The 21,206-nt window shown below is 44.8% G+C and overlaps 2 protein-coding genes across 5 annotated transcripts; one reads left to right on the forward strand and one right to left on the reverse strand.

Annotated features, from left to right (window-relative positions):
• Positions 1-69: 69 nt before the first annotated feature.
• LOC123065383 (uncharacterized) lies at positions 70-15,268 on the reverse strand. 2 transcript variants are annotated; one of them, XM_044488680.1, is made up of 4 exons: positions 14,780-15,268; positions 14,205-14,305; positions 9,116-10,567; positions 70-582 (listed from the first exon to the last, which is right to left on the reverse strand). In XM_044488680.1, the coding sequence occupies exons 3-4, from the start codon at positions 9,806-9,808 to the stop codon at positions 70-72; spliced, it is 1,206 nt and encodes a 401-aa protein (XP_044344615.1). In that variant the 5' UTR covers positions 9,809-10,567; positions 14,205-14,305; positions 14,780-15,268. The 2 variants fall into 2 exon arrangements, 1 of the variants encoding a protein (XP_044344615.1); XR_006431017.1 differs by lacking the exons at positions 70-582; positions 9,116-10,567 and adding an exon at positions 11,218-14,048 and having other exon boundaries at positions 14,780-15,260.
• A 1,264-nt stretch (positions 15,269-16,532) lies between these two features.
• On the forward strand, positions 16,533-18,221 carry LOC543476 (late embryogenesis abundant protein, group 3-like). Of its 3 annotated transcripts, none has more exons than NM_001405821.1 (3): positions 16,533-16,711; positions 16,817-16,921; positions 16,988-18,221. In NM_001405821.1, the coding sequence occupies exons 1-3, from the start codon at positions 16,652-16,654 to the stop codon at positions 17,429-17,431; spliced, it is 609 nt and encodes a 202-aa protein (NP_001392750.1). In that variant the 5' UTR covers positions 16,533-16,651; the 3' UTR covers positions 17,432-18,221. The 3 variants fall into 3 exon arrangements, with proteins under 3 accessions (NP_001392750.1, XP_044344633.1, NP_001392749.1); XM_044488698.1 differs by having other exon boundaries at positions 16,550-16,711; positions 16,817-16,906; positions 16,940-17,670; NM_001405820.1 differs by having other exon boundaries at positions 16,584-16,711; positions 16,817-17,692.
• The last annotated feature ends 2,985 nt before the right edge of the window (positions 18,222-21,206 follow it).

A 21,206-nucleotide genomic window follows, 5' to 3' on the forward strand; every position in this document is an offset into this window, starting at 1 on the left:
TTCACCTTCTAGCTCATGCAGCCCCGTCACCACGTGGAGACCAGCATCACCAGCACCCTTAATGAAGTACTAAGGTAATGGGCCAAAGCCTGGAGGGAAGAGTGGTCCACTGCCATTGTCATCCTTAGCTTTTGCTGCGGCGAACTGTTCAGAGTTCAACATCGTCTTCCCAGGTCCTGTTTTCACTGCTGTCTCTTCCACCTCCTTCCCATCCACCTGCATCTGCTTGTTTGGTGCCGCTAATTCAGCTGGGACGGTCTCCTGGATTGGCTTCTCTGCTGTGTTCCCCTTCCTACCCTGCTGATCGCTGCCTCCTTCCTCAGTAACCTTCAGAGCACTCACCGCCGCTATTGCCTCTTGCACCATTGGGTTTGCCATGATTTCTTCAGGGACCGCCATGAGCCTTGCTTTGGCTTGCTTTGGGTAGACATGCACCTCCTTGCCGAACATCTCCTGCCCAAATTGGAGGAACCTGCGAGTTCTGCTGACATTTGGATCCACATATCCCCTTCTACTAGAGCTATGCTTAGCAGGGGAGGCACGCATTGCTGCTGTAAACCTCATCTTTTGGAGGTCAACAGGTGAAGGAAATATGCCCTAGAGGCAATAATAAAGTTATTATTTATTTCCTTATATCATGATAAATGTTTATTATTCATGCTAGAATTGTATTAACCGGAAACATAATACATGTGTGAATACATAGACAAACAGAGTGTCACTAGTATGCCTCTACTTGACTAGCTCGTTAATCAAAGATGGTTATGTTTCCTAACCATGGACAAAGAGTTGTTATTTGATTAACGGGATCACATCATTAGTTGAATGATCTGATTGACATGACCCATTCCATTAGCTTAGCACCCGATCGTTTAGTATGTTGCTATTGCTTTCTTCATGACTTATACATGTTCCTATGACTATGAGATTATGCAACTCCCGTTTGCCGGAGGAACACTTTGTGTGCTACCAAACGTCACAACGTAACTGGGTGATTATAAAGGAGCTCTACAGGCGTCTCCAAAGGTACATGTTGGGTTGGCGTATTTCGAGATTAGGATTTGTCACTCCGATTGTCGGAGAGGTATCTCTGGGCACTCTCGGTAATGCACATCACTGAAGCCTTGCAAGCATTGCAACTAATGAGTTAGTTGCGGGATGATGTATTACGGAACGAGTAAAGAGACTTGCCGGTAACGAGATTGAACTAGGTATTGAGATACCGACGATCGAATCTCGGGCAAGTAACATACCGATGACAAAGGGAACAACGTATGTTGTTATGCGGTCTGACCGATAAAGATCTTCGTAGAATATGTAGGAGCCAATATGGGCATCCAGGTCCCGCTATTGGTTATTGACCGGAGACGTGTCTCGGTCATGTCTACATTGTTCTCGAACCCGTAGGGTCTGCACGCTTAAGGTTTCGATGACAGTTATATTATGAGTTTGTGGGTTTTGATGTACCGAAGGAGTTCGGAGTCCCGGATGAGATCGGGGACATGACGAGGAGTCTCGAAATGGTTGAGACGTAAAGATCGATATATTGGACGACTATATTCGGACATCGGAAAGATTCCGAGTGATTCGGGTATTTTTCGGAGTACCGGATAGTTACGGGAGAAGCAATGGGCCTTGATGGGCTTTAGTGGGAAGAGGAGAAAGGGCCAAGGGGCTGCTGCGCCCCCCCTCCCCTCTGGTCCGAATTGGACTAGGAAAAAGGGGGCCGGCCACCTTTCCTTCTCCTCTACTTCCTTCTGTCTTCCTCCCCTCTTGGTAGACTCCTACTAGGACTTGGAGTCCTAGTAGGACTCCACATCCTGGCCGCACCAATTGCCTTGGCCGGCCTCCTCCTCCTCCATCCTTTATATACTGAGGCAAGGGGCACCCCATGAACACAAGTTGATCCACGTGATCATATTCTTAGCCGTGTGCGGTGCCCCCTTCCACCATAGTCCTCGATAATATTATAGCGGTGCTTAGGCGAAGCCCTGCGACTGTAGTACATCAAGATCGTCACCATGCCGTCGTGCTGACGGAACTCTTCCCCGACACTTTGCTGGATCGGAGTCCGGGGATCGTCATCGAGCTGAACGTGTACCAAGAACTCGGAGGTGCTGGAGTAACGGTGCTTGGATCGGTCGGATCGTGAAGACATCGACTACATCAACCGCGTTGTCACAACGCTTCCGCTGTCGGTCTACAAGGGTACGTAGATCACACTCTCCCTCTCGTTGCTATGCATCACCATGATCTTGCATGTGCGTATGAAATTTTTGAAATTACTATGTTATCCAACAGTGGCATCCGAGCCTAGGTTTTATATGTTGATGTTATATGCACGAGTAGAACACAAGTGAGTTGTGGGCGATATAAGTCATACTGCTTACCAGCATGTCATACTTTGGTTCGGCGGTATTGTTGGACGAAGCGGCCCGGACCGACATTACGCGTACGCTTACGCGAGACCGGTTCTCCCGACGTGCTTTGCACATAGGTGGCTTGCGGGTGACAGTTTCTCCAACTTTAGTTGAACCAAGTGTGGCCACGCCCGGTCCTTGTGAAGGTTAAAACAGTACCAACTTGACAAACTATCATTGTGGTTTTGATGCGTAGGTAAGATTGGTTCTTGCTTAAGCCCGTAGCAGCCACGTAAAACATGCAACAACAAAGTAGAGGACGTCTAACTTGTTTTTGCAGGGCATTTTGTGATGTGATATGGTCAAGACATGATGCTAAATTTTATTGTATGAGATGATCATGTTTTGTAACCGAGTTATCGGCAACTGGCAGGAGCCATATGGTTGTCGCTTTATTGTATGCAATGCAATCGCGCTGTAATGCTTTACTTTATCACTAAGCGGTAGCGATAGTTGTGGAAGCACAAGATTGGCGAGACGACAACGATGCTACGATGGAGATCAAGGTGTCGCGCCGGTGACGATGGTGATCACGACGGTGCTTCGGAGATGGAGATCACAAGCACAAGATGATGATGGCCATATCATATCACTTATATTGATTGCATGTGATGTTTATCTTTTATGCATCTTATCTTGCTTTGATTGACGGTAGCATTATAAGATGATCTCTCACTAAATTATCAAGAAGTGTTCTCCCTGAGTATGCACCGTTGCGAAAGTTCTTCGTGCTGAGACACCACGTGATGATCGGGTGTGATAGGCTCTACGTTCAAATACAACGGGTGCAAAACAGTTGCACACGCGGAATACTCAGGTTATACTTGACGAGCCAAGCATATACAGATATGGCCTCGGAACACAGAGACCGAAAGGTCGAGCATGAATCATATAGCAGATATGATCAACATAGCGATGTTCACCAATGAAACTACTCCATCTCACGTGATGATCGGACATGGTTTAGTTGATTTGGATCACGTAATCACTTAGAGGATTAGAGGGATGTCTATCTAAGTGGGAGTTCTTAAGTAATATGATTAATTGAACTTAAATTTATCATGAACTTAGTCCTGGTAGTATTTTGCAAATTATGTTGTAGATCAATAGCTCGCGTTGTTGCTTCCCTATGTTTATTTTGATATGTTCCTAGAGAAAATTGTGTTGAAAGATGTTAGTAGCAATGATGCGGATTGGATCCGTGATCTGAGGTTTATCCTCATTGCTGCACAGAAGAATTATGTCCTTGATGCACCGCTAGGTGACGGACCTATTGCAGGAGCAGATGCAAACGTTATGAACGTTTGGCTAGCTCAATATGATGACTACTTGATAGTTTAGTGCACCATGCTTAATGGCTTAGAATCGGGACTTCAAAGACGTTTTGAACATCATGGAGCATATGAGATGTTCCAGGATTTGAAGTTAATATTTCAAGCAAATACCCGAGTTGAGAGATATGAAGTCTCCAACAAGTTCTATAGCTAAAAGATGGAGGAGAATCGCTCAACTAGTGAGCATGTGCCCAGATTGTCTGAGTACTACAATCGCTTGAATCAAGTGGGAGTTAATCTTCCAGATAAGATAGTGATTGACAAAATTCTCTAGTCACCATCACCAAGTTAGTAGAACTTCGTGATGAACTATGATATGCAAGGGATAACGGAAACGATTCCCAAGCTCTTCGTAATGCGGAAATTGACGAAGGTAGAAATCGAGAAAAACATCAAGTGTTGATGGTAGACAAGACCACTAGTTTCAAGAAAAGGGCAGAGGGAAGAAGGGGAACTTCAAGAAGAACAGCAAGCAAGTTGCTGCTCAAGTGAAGAAGCCCAAGTCTGGTCCTAAGCCTGAGACTAAGTGTTTCTACTGCAAAGGGACTGGTCACTGGAAGCGGAACTACCCCAAGTGATTGGCAGATAAGAAGGATGGCAAAGTGAACATAAGTATATTTGATATACATGTTATTGATGTGTACTTTACTAGTGTTTATAGCAACCCCTCAGTATTTGATACTAGTTCAGTTGCTAAGATTAGTAACTCGAAACGGGAGTTGCAGAATAAACAGAGACTAGTTAAGGGTGAAGTGACGATGTGTGTTGGAAGTGGTTCCAAGATTGATATGATCATCATCGCACACTCCCTATACTTTCGGGATTAGTGTTGAACCTGAATAAGTGTTATTTGGTGTTTGCGTTGAGCATGAATATGATTTGATCATGTTTATTGTAATACGGTTATTCATTTAAGTAAGAGAATAAATTGTTGTTCTGTTTACATGAATAAAACCTTATATGGTTACACACCCAATGAAAATAGTTCGTTGGATCTCGATCGTAGTGATACACATAATCATAATATTGAAACCAAAAGATGCAAAGTTAATAATGATAGTGCAACTTATTTGTAGCACTGCCGTTTAGGTCATATTGGTGTAAAGCGCATGAAGAAACTCCATGCTGATGGGATTTTGGAATCACTTGATTATGAATCACTTGATGCTTGCGAACCATGCCTCATGGGCAAGATGACTAAGACTCCGTTCTCCGGAGCGAGCAACTGACTTATTGGAAATAATACATACTGATGTATGCGGTCCGATGAGTGTTAAGGCTCACGGCAAGTATCGTTATTTTCTGAACTTCACAGATGATTTGAGCAGATATGGGTATATCTACTTGATGAAACATAAGTCTGAAACATTTGAAAAGTTCAAAGAATTTCAGAGTGAAGTGGAAAATCATCGTGACAAGAAAATAAAGTTTCTACGATCTGATCGCGGAGACAAATATTTGAGTTACGAGTTTGGTCTTCAATTAAAACAATGTGGAATAGTTTCACAAACTCATGCCACATGGAACACCACAGCATAATGGTGTGTCCGAACGTCATAACCGTACTTTATTGGATATAGTGCAATCTATGATGTCTCTTACCGATCTACCACTATCGTTTTGGGGTTATGCATTAGAGAAAGCTGCATTCACGTTAAATAGGGCACCATCTAAATCCGTTGAGACGACACCATATGAACTATGGTTTGGCAAGAAACCTAAGCTGTCGTTTCTTAAAGTTTGGGACTGCGATGCTTATGTGAAAAAGTTTCAACATGATAAGCTCGAACCCAAATCGGAGAAGTAAATCTTCATAGGATATCCAAAGGAAACTATTGGATACACCTTCTATCACAGATCCGAAGGCAAGACTTTTGTTGCTAAATTCGGAAACTTTCTGGAGAAGGAGTTTCTCTCGAAAGAAGTGAGTGGGAGGAAAGTAAAAAACTTGATAAGGTAATTGTACCTTCTCCCTTATTGGAAAGTAGTTCATCACAGAAATCTGTTCCTGTGACTACTACACCAATTAGTGAGGAAGCTAATGATGATGATCATGTAACTTCAGATCAAGTTACTACCGAATCTCGTAGGTAAACCAGAGTGAGATACGCACCAGAGTGGTACTGTAATCCTGTTCTGGAAGTCATGTTACTAGACCATGACGAACTTGCGAACTATGAGGAAGCGATGATGAGCCCAGATTCCGCAAAATGGCTTCAGGCCATGAAATCTGAGATGGGATCCATGTATGAGAACAAAGTATGGACTTTGGTTGACTTGCCCGATGATCGGCAAGCAATTGAGAATAAATGGATCTTCAAGAGGAAGACGGACGCTGATAGTAGTGTTACTATCTGCAAAGCTAGAATTGTCGCAAAAGGTTTTCGACAAGTTCAAGGTGTTGACTACAATGAGAGTTTCTCACTCGTATCTATGCTTAAATCTGTCTGAATCATGTTAGCAATTGCCGCATTTTATGAAATCTGGCAAATGGATAACAAAACTGCAATCCTTAATGGATTTCTTAAAGAAGAGTTGTATATGATGCAACCAGAAGTTTTTGTCAATCCTAAAGGTGTTAACAAAATATGCAAACTCCAGCGATCCATCTATGGACTGGTGTAAGCATCTCGGAGTTGGAATATACGCTTTGATAAGTTGATCAAAGCATATAGTTTTATACAGACTTGCGGTGAAGCCTGTATTTACAAGAAAGTGAGTGGGAGCACTACAGCATTTCTGATAAGTATATGTGAATGACATATTGTTGATCGGAAATAATGTAGAATTATTCTGCAAAGCATAAAGGAGTGTTTGAAAGGAGTTTTTCAAAGAAAGACCTCGGTGAAGTTGCTTACATATTGAGCATCAAGATCTATAGAGATAGATCAAGACGCTTGATAAGGTTTTTCAATAAATACATACCTTGACAAGATTTTGAAGTAGTTCAAAATGGAACAGACAAAGAAAGAGTTTCTTGCCTATGTTACAAGGTGTGAAATTGAGTAAGACTCAAAGCCCGACCACGGCAGAAGATAGAAAGAGAATGAATGTCATTCCCTATGCCTTGGTCATAGGTTCTATAAAGTATGCCATGCTGTGTACCAGATCTATTGTATACCCTACCACTGAGTTTGGCAAGGGAGTACAATAGTGATCTAGGAGTAGATCACTGGACAGCGGTCAAAATTATCCTTAGTGGAATAAGGATATGTTTCTCGATTATGGAAGTGAAAAAAGGTTCGTCGTAAAGGGTTACGCCGATGCAAGTTTTGACACTAATCTAGATGAATCTAAGTCTCAATCTAGATACATATTGAAAGTGGGAGCAATTAGCTAGAGTAGCTCCGTGCAGAGCATTGTTGACATAAATATTTGCAAAACACTTACGGATCTGAATATAACAGACCCGGTGACTAAAATTATCTCACAAGCAAAACATGATCACACCTTAGTACTCTTTGGGTGTTAATCACACAGCGATGTGAACTAGATTACTGACTCTAGTAAACCCTTTGGGTGTTGGTCACATATCGATGTGGACTATGGGTGTTAATCACATGGTGATGAGAACTATTGCTATTAAATCACATGGCGATGTGAACTAGATTATTGACTCTAGTGCAAGTGGGAGACTGAAGGAAATATGCCCTAGAGGCAATAATAAAGTTATTATTTATTTCCTTATATCATGATAAATGTTTATTATTCATGCTAGAATTGTATTAACCGGAAACATAATACATGTGTGAATACATAGACAAACAAAGTGTCACTAGTATGCCTCTACTTGACTAGCTCGTTAATCAAAGATGGTTATGTTTCCTAACCATGGACAAAGAGTTGTTATTTGATTAACGGGATCACATCATTAGTTGAATGATCTGATTGACATGACCCATTCCATTAGCTTAGCACCCGATCGTTTAGTATGTTGATATTGCTTTCTTCATGACTTATACATGTTCCTATGACTATGAGATTATGCAACTCCCGTTTGCCGGAGGAACACTTTGTGTGCTACCAAAGTCACAATGTAACTGGGTGATTATAAAGGAGCTCTATAGGCGTCTCCAAAGGTACATGTTGGGTTGGCGTATTTCGAGATTAGGATTTGTCACTCCGATTGTCGGAGAGGTATCTCTGGCCCCTCTCGGTAATGCACATCACCGAAGCCTTGCAAGCATTGCAACTAATGAGTTAGTTGCGGGATGATGTATTACGGAACGAGTAAAGAGACTTGCCGGTAACGAGATTGAACTAGGTATTGAGATACCGACGATCGAATCTCGGGCAAGTAACATACCGATGACAAAGAGAACAACGTATGTTGTTATGCGGTCTGACCGATAAAGATCTTCGTAGAATATGTAGGAGCCAATATGGGCATCCAGGTCCCGCTATTGGTTATTGACCGGAGACGTGTCTCGGTCATGTCTACATTGTTCTCGAACCCGTAGGGTCCGCACGCTTAAGGTTTCGATGACAGTTATATTATGAGTTTATGAGTGTTGATGTACCGAAGGAGTTCGGAGTCCCGGATGAGATCGGGGACATGACGAGGAGTCTCGAAATGATTGAGACGTAAAGATCGATATATTGGACGACTATATTCGGACATCGGAAAGGTTCCGAGTGATTCGGGTATTTTTCGGAGTACCGGGTAGTTACGGGAGAAGCAATGGGCCTTGATGGGCTTTAGTGGGAAGAGGAGAAAGGGCCAAGGGGCTGCTGCGCCCCCTCCCCTCTGGTCCGAATTGGACTAGGGAAAAGGGGGCCGGCCACCTTTCCTTCTCCTCTACTTCCTTCTCCCTTCCTCCCCTCTTGGTAGACTCCTACTAGGACTTGGAGTCCTAGTAGGACTCCACATCCTGGCCGCACCAATTGCCTTGGCCGGCCTCCTCCTCCTCCTCCATCCTTTATATACTGAGGCAAGGGGCACCCCATGAACACAAGTTGATCCACATGATCATATTCTTAGCCGTGTGCGGTGCCCCCTTCCACCATAGTCCTCGATAATATTGTAGCGGTGCTTAGGCGAAGCCCTGCGACTGTAGTACATCAAGATCGTCACCACACCGTCGTGCTGACGGAACTCTTCCCCGACACTTTGCTGGATCGGAGTCCGGGGATCGTCATCGAGCTGAACGTGTGCCAAGAACTCGGAGGTGCCGGAGTAACGGTGCTTGGATCGGTCGGATCGTGAAGACGTACGACTACATCAACCGCGTTGTCACAATGCTTCCGCTGTCGGTCTACAAGGGTACGTAGATCACACTCTCCCCTCTCGTTGCTATGCATCACCATGATCTTGCATGTGCGTAGGAAATTTTGGAAATTACTACGTTACTCAACAACAGGCAGCTTACAATTGTGTTGTCCATGCCCTATGAGACCACAGTACCCACAGAATCGAGGCACTCTCTCATACTTAACCTCTAAGCAATAGAAATCATTCTCTGACTTCTCATGGAAAGTTACATCACTACGGAGAGGCACATCTACATCGTGCTTGATACGGATTCTAATGTAGTCCCCCCAAATTTTACCTTCCTTGTCACAGTCCACAGCCAGGACCTCTCCTAGCTCTGCACCCACCTTCCATGCAACTCTTTCTGACATCATGATGGGAGGAGTGTCGTGAACACGTACCCATATTGGCATGTGAGCGACTTCAACATCAGCCGGTCTCTGGCTACCATCCACTACCACCATCAGGAAAGCATCTCCCTTGTGAGTCCAGGGGCCGTTGTTGAGGATGTGCCGGCGATCTCCTTCCCGCTCAAACTCCATCAGGTAGCGGTTGTTCTTGAGTGGGGAGTAGGTCAGCCGTCCCCTCAAGCCCCACTTGCTCTTCATCTCTCGGAACAAACCTTCAGTGCCGAAGGCTTGTGGCGAGAAGAAGAGGCCCACTGCGATCCAGTGGGTGCGCATTGCCGCCTTCTCCGCAGACAGGTCTAGTTCCACAGCCTCCTTGATCTGCCCGCAGATGATGGCAGGAAGCTTGGGATCAGCAGCATCCCCGACGGCCCCCACTCTGGGCGTCGGGACCATGGCCTCCTCTGGGACAGACAGGGTGTTGATCGCACCCCATGGCCATGGGATGAGCCACCGTGCAACACGACCCTTTCCGGTCTTCCTCCCTCCGACCGCTTGGGTGGCACCTCACTTTCACTCATGGCGCCCTTGCCCTTGCTCATGAGGTTCTCCATGGACAAGCCGGTGGCAATCGCAGGTGGAGGTCGAGGAATAGTACATGCTACATGCCCTTGATCCTGGGTTTTATACCCCATCGGTGCAGATCCGGTCCTGGCGACTTGCTCTGGCCCTGCAATTGGTATGTGATCTCATGATATCGCTGTATCAGGGATGGTAATCATCTCCAAATCCTTTTCTCTTCCTCTGTCCGGCGGATCTCCCGGCGGTAATAGTTCCAGCCTATCCTTTCTCCCAATCCACGAGCGCCCCAGATCCCTTCTCAAGCTCTGAATCTTGTCTTTGATTCGATCCATACCCCCCACCTCCGGTTGACCCCGATTTTCCCCGCCCCGATTCTTAGTTTCCTTCCTTTGGATTTTCCTCATCTCCATCTTCTTGATCGCATTCCTTACCTGCATCCAATCCTTTCTCAATCCTAATGAATCCCAATTGGGGCATATCTCTTCCTTCCTACAGATATCCTCGCCCTTCCTCCGGGAAGGGTGAACTCTCACCGCCGGCGCGGCATTCTCGGGATCTACCCCTGATCGCCTCGCGATCGCCTCGAAAGGGGGAGCGTAAATTGCGGGGCGGTCCATTCTATAAGGAGTTTTCCTGCATTATTAAAATTTAACTAAACTTTATTTTTAGTATTTTATAAGTAAAAAATTGAGCGAAACAATTTATATGTAAATAACATCTGCTTAGGGAGCCAACGTTTCTCTCCAGACGGGCCCTTACATACCCAAGCATCTATTCCAGAGAAGGTTTTTGCCTCAAGATTCACCCACTTGGCTGAAAAAGACCTTACAGTAAACCTATACATGGCACGTGGTATTAATTTTGGGATGTGGTGGTGTACAAACGCCTCGTGGATCCATTTATTTCATTGAAATTTTTTGAACGGGTGTGGCATTTGGTTTGGTTGATTTAGCGTTTTTTGGTTGTGTTTGGCTCAATCTGTTCGTGTGTGTTTGTGTGTGCGTATGTGCTGTCCCTTTCGGCTGTTTGAATGTGGTTTCTTTCTCATGTGCTATCGCTTTCGGTTCTGCCGACGTGGTTGTTTTTTTAGCGTGTGTCACTGTCCATTCTAGCATATGTTTGAAACAGATAGTTCATCACGTTTGCAAAGCATAACCACTGTTAGGGTCGTCTTCTTCGTGTGCTTCCTCCATGCTGTCTTCCGTTTCCCGGCCTGCATGCTGCTGCATCACCTACTTTCACAGGAGTAGTTCAGTGCTGCTGCATGGTGGTGACCTGGTGGGTCTCTCTCTCTCTATGAAGTGTCCCATACATAGTGTGACTGTATCTGAAGCGGGACTGCTTCTGTCTGGGCAGCTCAATAGTAATAGCGTGTGTTTCATCACCATCAGCTAGCGATCCAGGACTTCGTACTAAACTGCTACTAAATTCACAAGAGGGAGCATTTCAATAAATAAAAATCTATCGATGCTTTATAATATCATGCATACATGTATGATGTATCAACAGTTCTTTTTAGTTCTACTTCATACCAAAAAATAAATTTGCAATGTCTGAACAAATATGAAGTATAAAATTATATTATGAAAGGGAATTTTTTGATTTTCAAAACTAATGAACTTGGGCCTGCTTACAACACGTATTCATCAGTTAACTACACTTTTTTGGGGTAATTGCTCTTTCAAATCTCCATAAGAGGGCAAAAACACCACTCTTCTCGAGATGATCGCAGTCAGCTGGATGGGCTCCACACTTCCCGTGCCATTTTATATGTTTTAAATTGCACTTCAGAGAGCGTTCACCAGTTAACTGAAACTTATTGTGTTCTAAAATTTAATCCAGGTGGTGTCTTTGGACTAAGGCCACTCTGGAGTGGTAACATTAGCACAACTGATGGTTGGTTTTTTTCCCCTGTTGACATGTATCTCCTTTCTTTTGATGTGAATACATCAATAGAATAAGGGGTTTCTAATATTACTGTCTTACATAGTTCACAGATTATTGAAGCTTTTTGCGGCTATGGAAATCTGACCAGAGACTATTCGGTCTTATCTCTGAATTGAAGATAAGAAGTGTAAATGTTCAGATATGTATGTTACCCCTTTTGTAAACTAATATAGGACCGTTTAGACTACTACTTTAGATCACTAAAGTTGTGATCTAAATGGTCTTATATTAGTTTACAAAGGGATTACCTCCTAACCACTCTTTACAGATTTATTATCTATGAAATGCATCCAAGCAAGTCCTATCTTATCTGCAATTACCCCCTTAGATATCTGGAGTTTAGAGCTCACTATCCTTCCAGGTTCTCTACTGGTTGTATTTCCTTGACAACTTCGAGGGAGGAATAAGTACTGTTTGTCATTCTTTGACATGTATAATACCATACTAGAGATGTGAATTGTTGGAGTTCATTTAGTGGAGTATTAGTAGATAAATGATTTCTTTTCTTCGCATTCAACTGGTGTATATGTGTTTAGTCCATTCCCAAAATGATTTGTAAAGTTGCCTTAACAACTAAACAGCCTTCATGTGTATTGGTACTCTGTTTTTTGGGCAGCTGGAAGAAATCAGTTTATCAATTAACAAATATGGAACGGAGGGAGTAGTTAGTTAGGCATCACAGTGAAGCTTGGCGAAGGGGCATTTTTTTAGGCCTACAAGGCTGGATGCACTGTATCAAAGTGGTACCATCTGATGGGCATTCATTTGTCAACTACCACTTTTTTTAGCTGTATCGCGTGCCAAAAAATTGAATTGACAATGTCTGAACAAATATGAAGTATAAAGTTATATCATTGAAGAGAATTGTTTTATTTTCAAAAGTAATGAAGTTGGATCTGCTTAAAGCACATATTCACGAGTTAACTTCACTTTTTAGGGTAATTGTAATTTAAATATCCACAAGAGGACAAAAACACTACTCTTCTGGAGGTCATCTAAATAAGATGGAAGGGCTCCACACTTCCCGTGCCATTTTATGTATTTTAGAATTTACTTCAGAGAGACTTCATCAGTTTGTGCTCTAAATTTTACTTTAGAGAGTGTCTTTGGACTGAGGCCACTTTAGCACAATTGATGGCTGCTTTTCCTCCCCTGTGGACATGTACCTCCTTTATCTAGATGTGAATATATCAATAAAACAAGGAATTTTTAATATTACTGTCTGACGGAGTTCACAGATTATTGAAGATTTTTGCAGCTATGGAGATCTGACCAAACAGTCTTCTATCCTACCTCTGAATTGAAGATGTATTGGGTCTGTATATGAAGTGTAAATATTCAGATATGTATGTTACCTCCTAACTTCTCTTTACAGATTTATTATCTATGAAATGCATGCAAGCAAGTTCTATCTTATAGACAATTACTCTCTTATAGATAAATCCGTTGATTCATGAATTAAATGGCCAGAGATCGGTGCAGTCAAGTGGATTGATACCTGGACTTTAGAGCTCAAAATCCTTCTAACTTCTCTACTGGCTGTATTTTGTTGACAGCTTTGAGAGAAGAACAAGTACTGTTAGTCATTCCATGACATGTATAATTTAAATACTAGAGAAGTGAATTGATAGTTCATTTAGTAGAGTATTAGTAGATGATGGTGTATATCCTGATATGTTTAGTCCGTTCCCAAAATAATTTGTGAAGTAGCCTTAATAATTATAAACCTTCTCTGTATATTAGTACTCAGTTTTTTGGGGAGCTGGAAGAAGCCAGCTTACCATAACATGTGAAAATGAATTTATTTACCTGCAGTGTTGCTTTTATTAGTTGACAAAGTTGTTTGTTAAATACTCCCTCCGTCCAGAAATACTTGTCATCAAAATGGAGAAAAAAGGATGTATCTAGATGTATTTTAGTTCTAGATACATCTTTTTTTATCCATTTTGATGACAAGTATTTTTTGACGGAGGGAGTAGTTAGTTAGGCATTACAATGAAGCTTGGCCAAGGGACTTCTGTTGAGGCCTACAAAGCTCGAAGAACTGTAAGTAGAGTGGTGCCTTTTGATGTATATTCATTTGTCGACTAATACCTGGCCATACTAGAGAAGTGCGCACACACCCCCTAACAGATTCTAAATGTGTACTTGGACGACCTTTAAATACCTGGATGATATTCCACATAAACAAAGCCATATCGTCATTTTAATACAATAAGCAAGCAGGGGCCCATAAAACAAATAGCTACTCTTTTTTGATGTGTAGCAAATTCATTACTTATGGGGGCATCAAGAAGAGCTCTCTGCACAAAGGATTCATTACCTGAGCGAGGCATACAATCCAAGAGCCCTTTCAACGTTTCACCTTAGATGATATAATATAACCATAAGTTTTATTTCTCAAAATATAGGAGGTGTACCACCCTGCACAAAGGAAACAAGAGTTTTACAAGTGTCCAGTAGCCAGGGTTGCATAACTGTGAGAAATTGATGATAAAACACAATGTGATAATTCAACAGGTAAAACCGAATTTAAGGTAAGCTAACTAAATTGAGCATTTGTTTCCCCATTGGACATGTCAGAATTCACAAACATCCAAAAGGAAAAGATAATGTATCGACCAAACTACCAAAATTAGAAATTCTCTGTCATGTACAACAAATGCACCAACCCATCAACCTAGACAGCAATACTAATAAAAGTTACATTTTTCAAGTAGCCAGGCTGCCTCGAATTACAAGAATTTGATCACTATTCTTACTAAGAAACAAGTAAAGTACTGAAGTAGTACATGTTAGCATCAATCTTATTACTATCCAGAGAAGCTCAATTCAGGCAAAACAAGCCAAGGAAGCACACGACAACCAGAAACAGTGAGTGAAGGAAAGGAACCGAACCTGAGACACCCGAGGAGGAATTCGCCATCTCTGCCACCCGGCCCAAACGATACCCCAGCAGAATTGAGGAGCACGAGGACGATATGCTCACCCCACGAGCAGCTCCATGGATCTTGGCCCTCTCCGTGGCCAGGGCGACAGACTGCGATGGCGAGCACGAGTCCATGGAGGGGATCAAGCAGCGCTTCGCGGCGGTGCATGTGTGGCTCGCAGGTCGACTGTGGGCGGTGCGTGTCGGAAGAACTCACGTGTGGTTGCGGCAGTGCACAGCCAGGCGAAGCTCGCGGCGCGACGGCGGCCGGTGCGTGCGTGCGCGTAGTTGCCGTGAGTGGCTACCTGCGGTGTGGCCGCCGCACGACATACGACAGCGCTCGGCCCCTTCGCTGCTCCCGCCACCTCTGTAGCTCATGGTGGCGAGCCGGCGACGTCTCTGCGGCGAGCCAATGCTATCTAAATGGTGTGCGGCACAGGAGCAGAGAGAGCATGTCGGGATAACCTTATCTCTTTGGTTATTTTACATTTTAGCACTTATGACTTCCCTTATTCGTAACTAAGTTCTATAGCTTGCATGTTAGTACTTTTCAACACTTCTAAGAGGGCAATGAGGGAATTATGCTTGAATGAAATTTTTTATTTCTACTTTAACTCGCAATCGATTGGTCTGAATCAAATGCATATCATATTGATGCCACCTTTATTTGTCAAAATCATTGTTGGATGCACTGTCGCTAAGCACCTATAGATCACATGAAACAATTTGCAAATGCTTTGCATCATTTCATTGGAGGTACACATCCGGCGGAAGGCTCCACAAGAATGATATAAGCTACAAATGAGTGCAATGTGTCCGGTCTTGCTTGGAAAAAAGGACAATGTATAATTTTCATCTTGCAAAATGAAGCACCCATGCTGATAATAAATGTATACTTTGCAAATTCTTCATGTGCATGTCTTGCTTTTTTTAACTACAAACACATGCTCATAGAAGTTTGACTACAAACACATACACATATAATGTATCTATGGGGCGCGGCGTGCCCCCGCGCGGGCATGGCTAGTTTAGGCCATTTAGGACGTCCTTGAGGCTAGGTGTTCTTTCGTCTCACTCAAAGCTAGACAAAGACGCGCCGATGCGTTGAGCTTCACAATATTTTTCTTTCTTGGTTAAATCGCGAGATTTCCGAGCGAGCGTAGGGCGCAATTTTTTACCCGCTGTCGCCGCTGCTACTTCTGGAAGAAGAAGCGTCCGATCTCATCGAATGGAGCGACGCCGCGTTTGTTTATTCGTGTGGCTCGTGTGGTTTCCTTTTGCGGCGAGACAAGCGTCACGCACGCACAAACAAATCACACCGAGATCGAGGGCAACACGTCGACGGATCAGAGATATCGATGCCGATGCACATGGCGGCGACGATGGCGTCCATGCATGCACCACCGCACCGCCACCAAGAGAGCCGCATCCAACTTGTGCTCGATCGCTCGCCAGCGTGCGTGCACCCTGCTGCCGGGCAGGCAGATGACTCGTTGCCGTCACACGCGCCACCCCTTTACACTTGTTTATTGCAGCTTCTTCACCCGCTTTTGGCCTCTTCTTCCTCCGGCATGGGCTCGGTCGAATCGGTTCCATCTACATGGCAGAGCTTCGCGAAGGTACGGCCGGGGGTGCGGCGACGCGTGTCCTCCCTACGTGGCGGCCATACGAGCACCGCCGCGCAACGTGTCTCATAGGTTCTGCCTATAAAGGCCACCTGCTCCAAGCTCCTTACCATATCACAAGAAGCCGATCCACTCCAAGCACAGTCGAGCAGAAGCCTAAAGCGAGTGAGATTTCCCCCTTCCCATTGATTCCAGTTAGTGTTCCAAGAAACCAAAATGGCCTCCAACCAGAACCAGGCCAGCTACCACGCCGGCGAGACCAAGGCCCGCACCGAGGTAACCCTAGTCTCCCTCCTTGGTGTGTAGTGTGCACTCTGCCGCGCGCATGCGCCGTTGCTCCGGCGGTGATCTGAGATGTTCTGTCTGTTGGATGAATTGCAGGAGAAGACCGGGCAGGTGATGGGCGCGACCAAGGACAAGGCGGGGCAGACCACGGAGGCCACGAAGCAGAAGGCCGGCGAGACCACGGAGGCCACGAAGCAGAAGGCCGCCGAGACCACGGAGGCGGCCAAGCAGAAGGCCAGCGAGACGGCCGAGGCCACCAAGCAGAAGGCCGCCGAGGCCAAGGACAAGACGGCGCAGACGGCGCAGGCGGCCAAGGAGAAGACGTACGAGACGGCGCAGTCGGCCAAGGAGCGCGCCGCCCAGGGCAAGGACCAGACCGCCAGCACCCTCGGCGAGAAGACGGAGGCGGCCAAGCAGAAGGCCGCCGAGACCACGGAGGCGGCCAGGCAGAAGGCCGCCGAGGCGACCGAGGCGGCCAAGCAGAAGGCGTCGGAGACGGCGCAGTACACCAAGGAGTCCGCCGTCGCCGGCAAGGACAAGACCGGCAGCGTCCTCCAGCAGGCAGGGGAGACGGTGGTGAACGCCGTGGTGGGCGCCAAGGACGCCGTGGCCAACACGCTGGGCATGGGCGGGGACAACACCAACACCACCAAGGACAACACCACCGGCGCCACCACCAAGGACACCACCACCACCACCAGGAATCACTAGACGCATGTGTTCCCGCTTAATTTGCTTTGCTTTAGTAGTGTTTGGTCGTTCGCGGGCCTTCTACATATTTGTATGTTTCCACTCTTTCGTGATTTCAGCTCATTTGGTGTAAAAGTTTGCCTTCGATTTGATGTACTCCTCGTGTCCGGTTCTGTATTAGTACGAGCTATGGTCCATATACTTTGGTGTAAATGGATATCGAGGACACTCGAAGGCGGCAATAAAGTGTAATTTCTTTATTCCGATGGTCTACATTCCTTCCCCTCATTTCTATAAACGCACATCCTACCCTAGGACCCTTCAAAAAGATTAAGCCGGCAAAAGTTACCGTAGACATAGTCGACCGAAACGTCTTCTCTACACAAGCACCTCGTTGGGCTCGTTACCATACACACTTTATAGTCGACGGGACGTCTCCTCTTAAGATTTTATGAAGAGATTTTGGTCGATGGGACGTCTCCTTTTAAGATTTTATGAAGAGATTTTGGTCGATGGGACGTCTCCTCTTAAGATTTTATTAAGAGATTTTCACTGAACATAAGCATCCAACATCTTCTCACTTACCTGGTTGGGTTGGGCTCGTCTCCTCTCACTGAACACAAGCACCGTTGGTGGGCTTGTCTCTTCTCCTAAACGCAAGCATCCTCATCGGGTTAGGATACTGCTGTTCATATAACATCAGATTAATCACTCCACAACAGTATTATTAAATGGGTCTGTCTAGGATAGTCATGTCACAAGCATAAAAAATATAGAAAATAGTTACATATGATTTGTACAGTGGATGATATTGTTTTTGTGATCAGGAAGAAATAATACAACATCTATTCATAGATTACCTTCTCATAAGTCTACTTTAGCGAACGATTCATATAGCCTTTAACATAATTCCTCCGGTTATTATATAGCCTTTAACATAATTCCTTCGGTTAGCATTGAATTTTTATTTGGGACATGGTTAGCTGCAGTAGATCATATTATCGCGTCGCCTATTTGAATTGAAATATGCACGCTTATTTAGGCTATATGGAACTGCATGAACAATATAATTTTTAACAGACAACACATTATTTTAAAGTTCTCGCAAGTCATTTTAAGAGTTACGACATGGATCGATACATGGTCCTTGCTCACTCTTATGAATTCTAGGAAGCATTTGATTACTGGGTGCAACCAATAAGAAATGGTAGCACGGGCTATATTTAACTGATTTGGATGACGGTCTCATAATAGGATAAGAGTTTAGGGTTCTTGTCCTATTATATATACCGGTTGTGGTATTGAGTTGTGTATTTTTTCTTCTTTGCTTCGCTTGCGAGCTGTAATGAATTTAGGACTATATGCTTTTTGAGACTTTTAATAATATGACTGCATACATTGTTCAGATGTAAAAGCCGGGGACAAGCCTCTTTCTAGAAAAAAAACACTACACGAATCTTCATAAAAAGAAAATAAAAAGGAAAAAATGTAGATACTTGCATAAATCTTCAAGATCAATGACATAACACTTAAATGTGCAATACATGAATCTCCAAGAACAATAACACATAAATACGTAATACACAAATCTCCAAGATCGAATGGCATAGGACTACTATAGTCGTTACCGAACTGGACCTAGATTTCTAGATGAGAATACGTAAAGCTTGCAAATAGGAAAAAAGTAAAAACAAAGAGTACAAAAAGGGTACAACACAAAACAACTAATTCTGCACTTGTCACTTTTGCCCAAAGATGCACACGCGTGCTCGTATTTTGTGCTGGTTTAATATCTCTGGCTTAGTATCTCGGAGGTGATAAACATACACAAAGCTCACATTTTTGCGCCGGTTATATCGAATGTGATAAGCATACACAAAGCTCACAAATACTTTCATGGATAAAACATCTAATTCTTTTTATGAATACGCAAAGCTTGCAAATAAAAAATACAAGATACACCACAAAGAAATAGGATATTTTCACTAGATGATCACTATTATTTTGTGAATATGCAAAGCTTGCAAATAAAAAGTGTATAAGAAAGGCAACACAAAACACAAAAAGGCTCAAACAGGTCTGCTTCAAGGAGAGAGTTATGGCATGCTCGGCCCGAACAAAGCAAAAGACAATTAAATCCTTTTAGCCCAGACTCTAGCCATGGAAGGCAAGGAGCCTCGAGAGTGCCTAGAGATCGGCAAACAGGCTGGAGGAGCCATGAAAGACAAGAGCATCGAGACCACCTAGAGATCAAGTAGGCTGCACATATGCAAGTAGGCTACATAACTTGCCATTGAGATTGCCTACAGACCAGAGACAAATGCCATGAAGAAAGTGTCGGTGAAGTCATACATGACGCCCTAGTTGTCCATGCCTTGAGAGGCAGCCTGAACCAACCTGACATCCAATATCCCTAGATCCATCATCGGAGACGACACATGCAAACAAGACGACACCCTCAAAAAAGAGAGTGATGTGTCGCCGTCATCTAATTTGAAGGGCCGGACCTAGGGTTTCTCCCTATGCTCGAAGAGGGGCGCAGATAAATGTCATGGCAACGCCTCTAAGAAGGGGATGACAGTCGCGAGTGTCACCACTACCAGCATCAGCAATCGAGTAAGGATTTATCTCTAATCTGAGTCTGAGCAATCTCATATCCATCAAAAAAAGATCGGAAAAAGATCCAGAGACGAGGAAATCAAGTCGTTGTTCAGAACCGCCACCACAAGAAGGGGAGTTGCGCCTGTTGCCGCAAGGTTGCAGTAGCACCACCGGACATGCGTCTTGGACATGGCGGAGGACGAGACAAGGAGGTGGATGGGGTTGGGAGTGTTGGGGAACGTAGTAATTTCAAAAAAATTCCTACGCACACATAGGATCATGGTGATGCATAGCAACGAGAGAGGAGAGTGTTGTTGGGGAACGTTGCAGAAAACAAAAATTTTCCTACGGTTTCACCAAGATCCATCTATGAGTTCATCTAGCAACGAGTGATCGGATGCATCTACATACCTTTGTAGATCGCGAGCGGAAGCGTTCAAAGAACGGGATGAGGTAGTCGAACACGACGTGATCCAAATCACTGGAGATCCTAGCACCGAACGGACGGCACCTCCGCGTTCAACACACGTACGGTCAGCGTAACGTCTCCTTCTTCTTGATCCAGCAAGAGGGAAGGAGAGGTTGAGGGAGATGGCTCCAGCAGCAGCACGACGGCGTGGTGGTGATGGAGCTGCAGTACTCCGTCAGGGCTTCGCCAAGCGCTATGGAGGAGGAGGTGTTGGAGAGGGAGAAGGAGGAAACCAAAGGCATGGGTGAAAAGGCCCTTCTTCCCCCACTATATATAGGAGGGCCAAGGGGGGGGGGGGGCGCCGGCCTAGGAGATCCAATCTCCTAGGGGGCGGCGGCCAAGGGAGGTTTCCCTCCCCCCCAAGGCACCTAGGGGGTGCCTTCCACTTGTGGGACTCTTCCCCTTTTGGAACCCTAGGCGCATGGGCCTCTTGGGGCTGGTGCCCTTGGCCCATGTAGGCCAAGGCGCAGCCCCTACAGCCCATGTGGCCCCCCGGGGCAGGTGGCCCCACCCGGTGGGCCCCCGGGACCCTTCCGGTGGTCCCGGTACAATACCGATGACCCCGAAACTTGTCCCGATGACCGAAATAGCATTTCCTATATATAATTCTTTACCTCTGGACCATTCCGGAACTCCTCGTGACGTCCGGGATCTCATCCGGGACTCCGAACAACATTCGGGTTACTGCATATACATATCCCTACAACCCTAGTGTCACCGAACCTT

Source organism: Triticum aestivum, chromosome 1A (assembly GCF_018294505.1).
Source record: "Triticum aestivum cultivar Chinese Spring chromosome 1A, IWGSC CS RefSeq v2.1, whole genome shotgun sequence".
Taxonomy (NCBI): Eukaryota; Viridiplantae; Streptophyta; class Magnoliopsida; order Poales; family Poaceae; genus Triticum; species Triticum aestivum.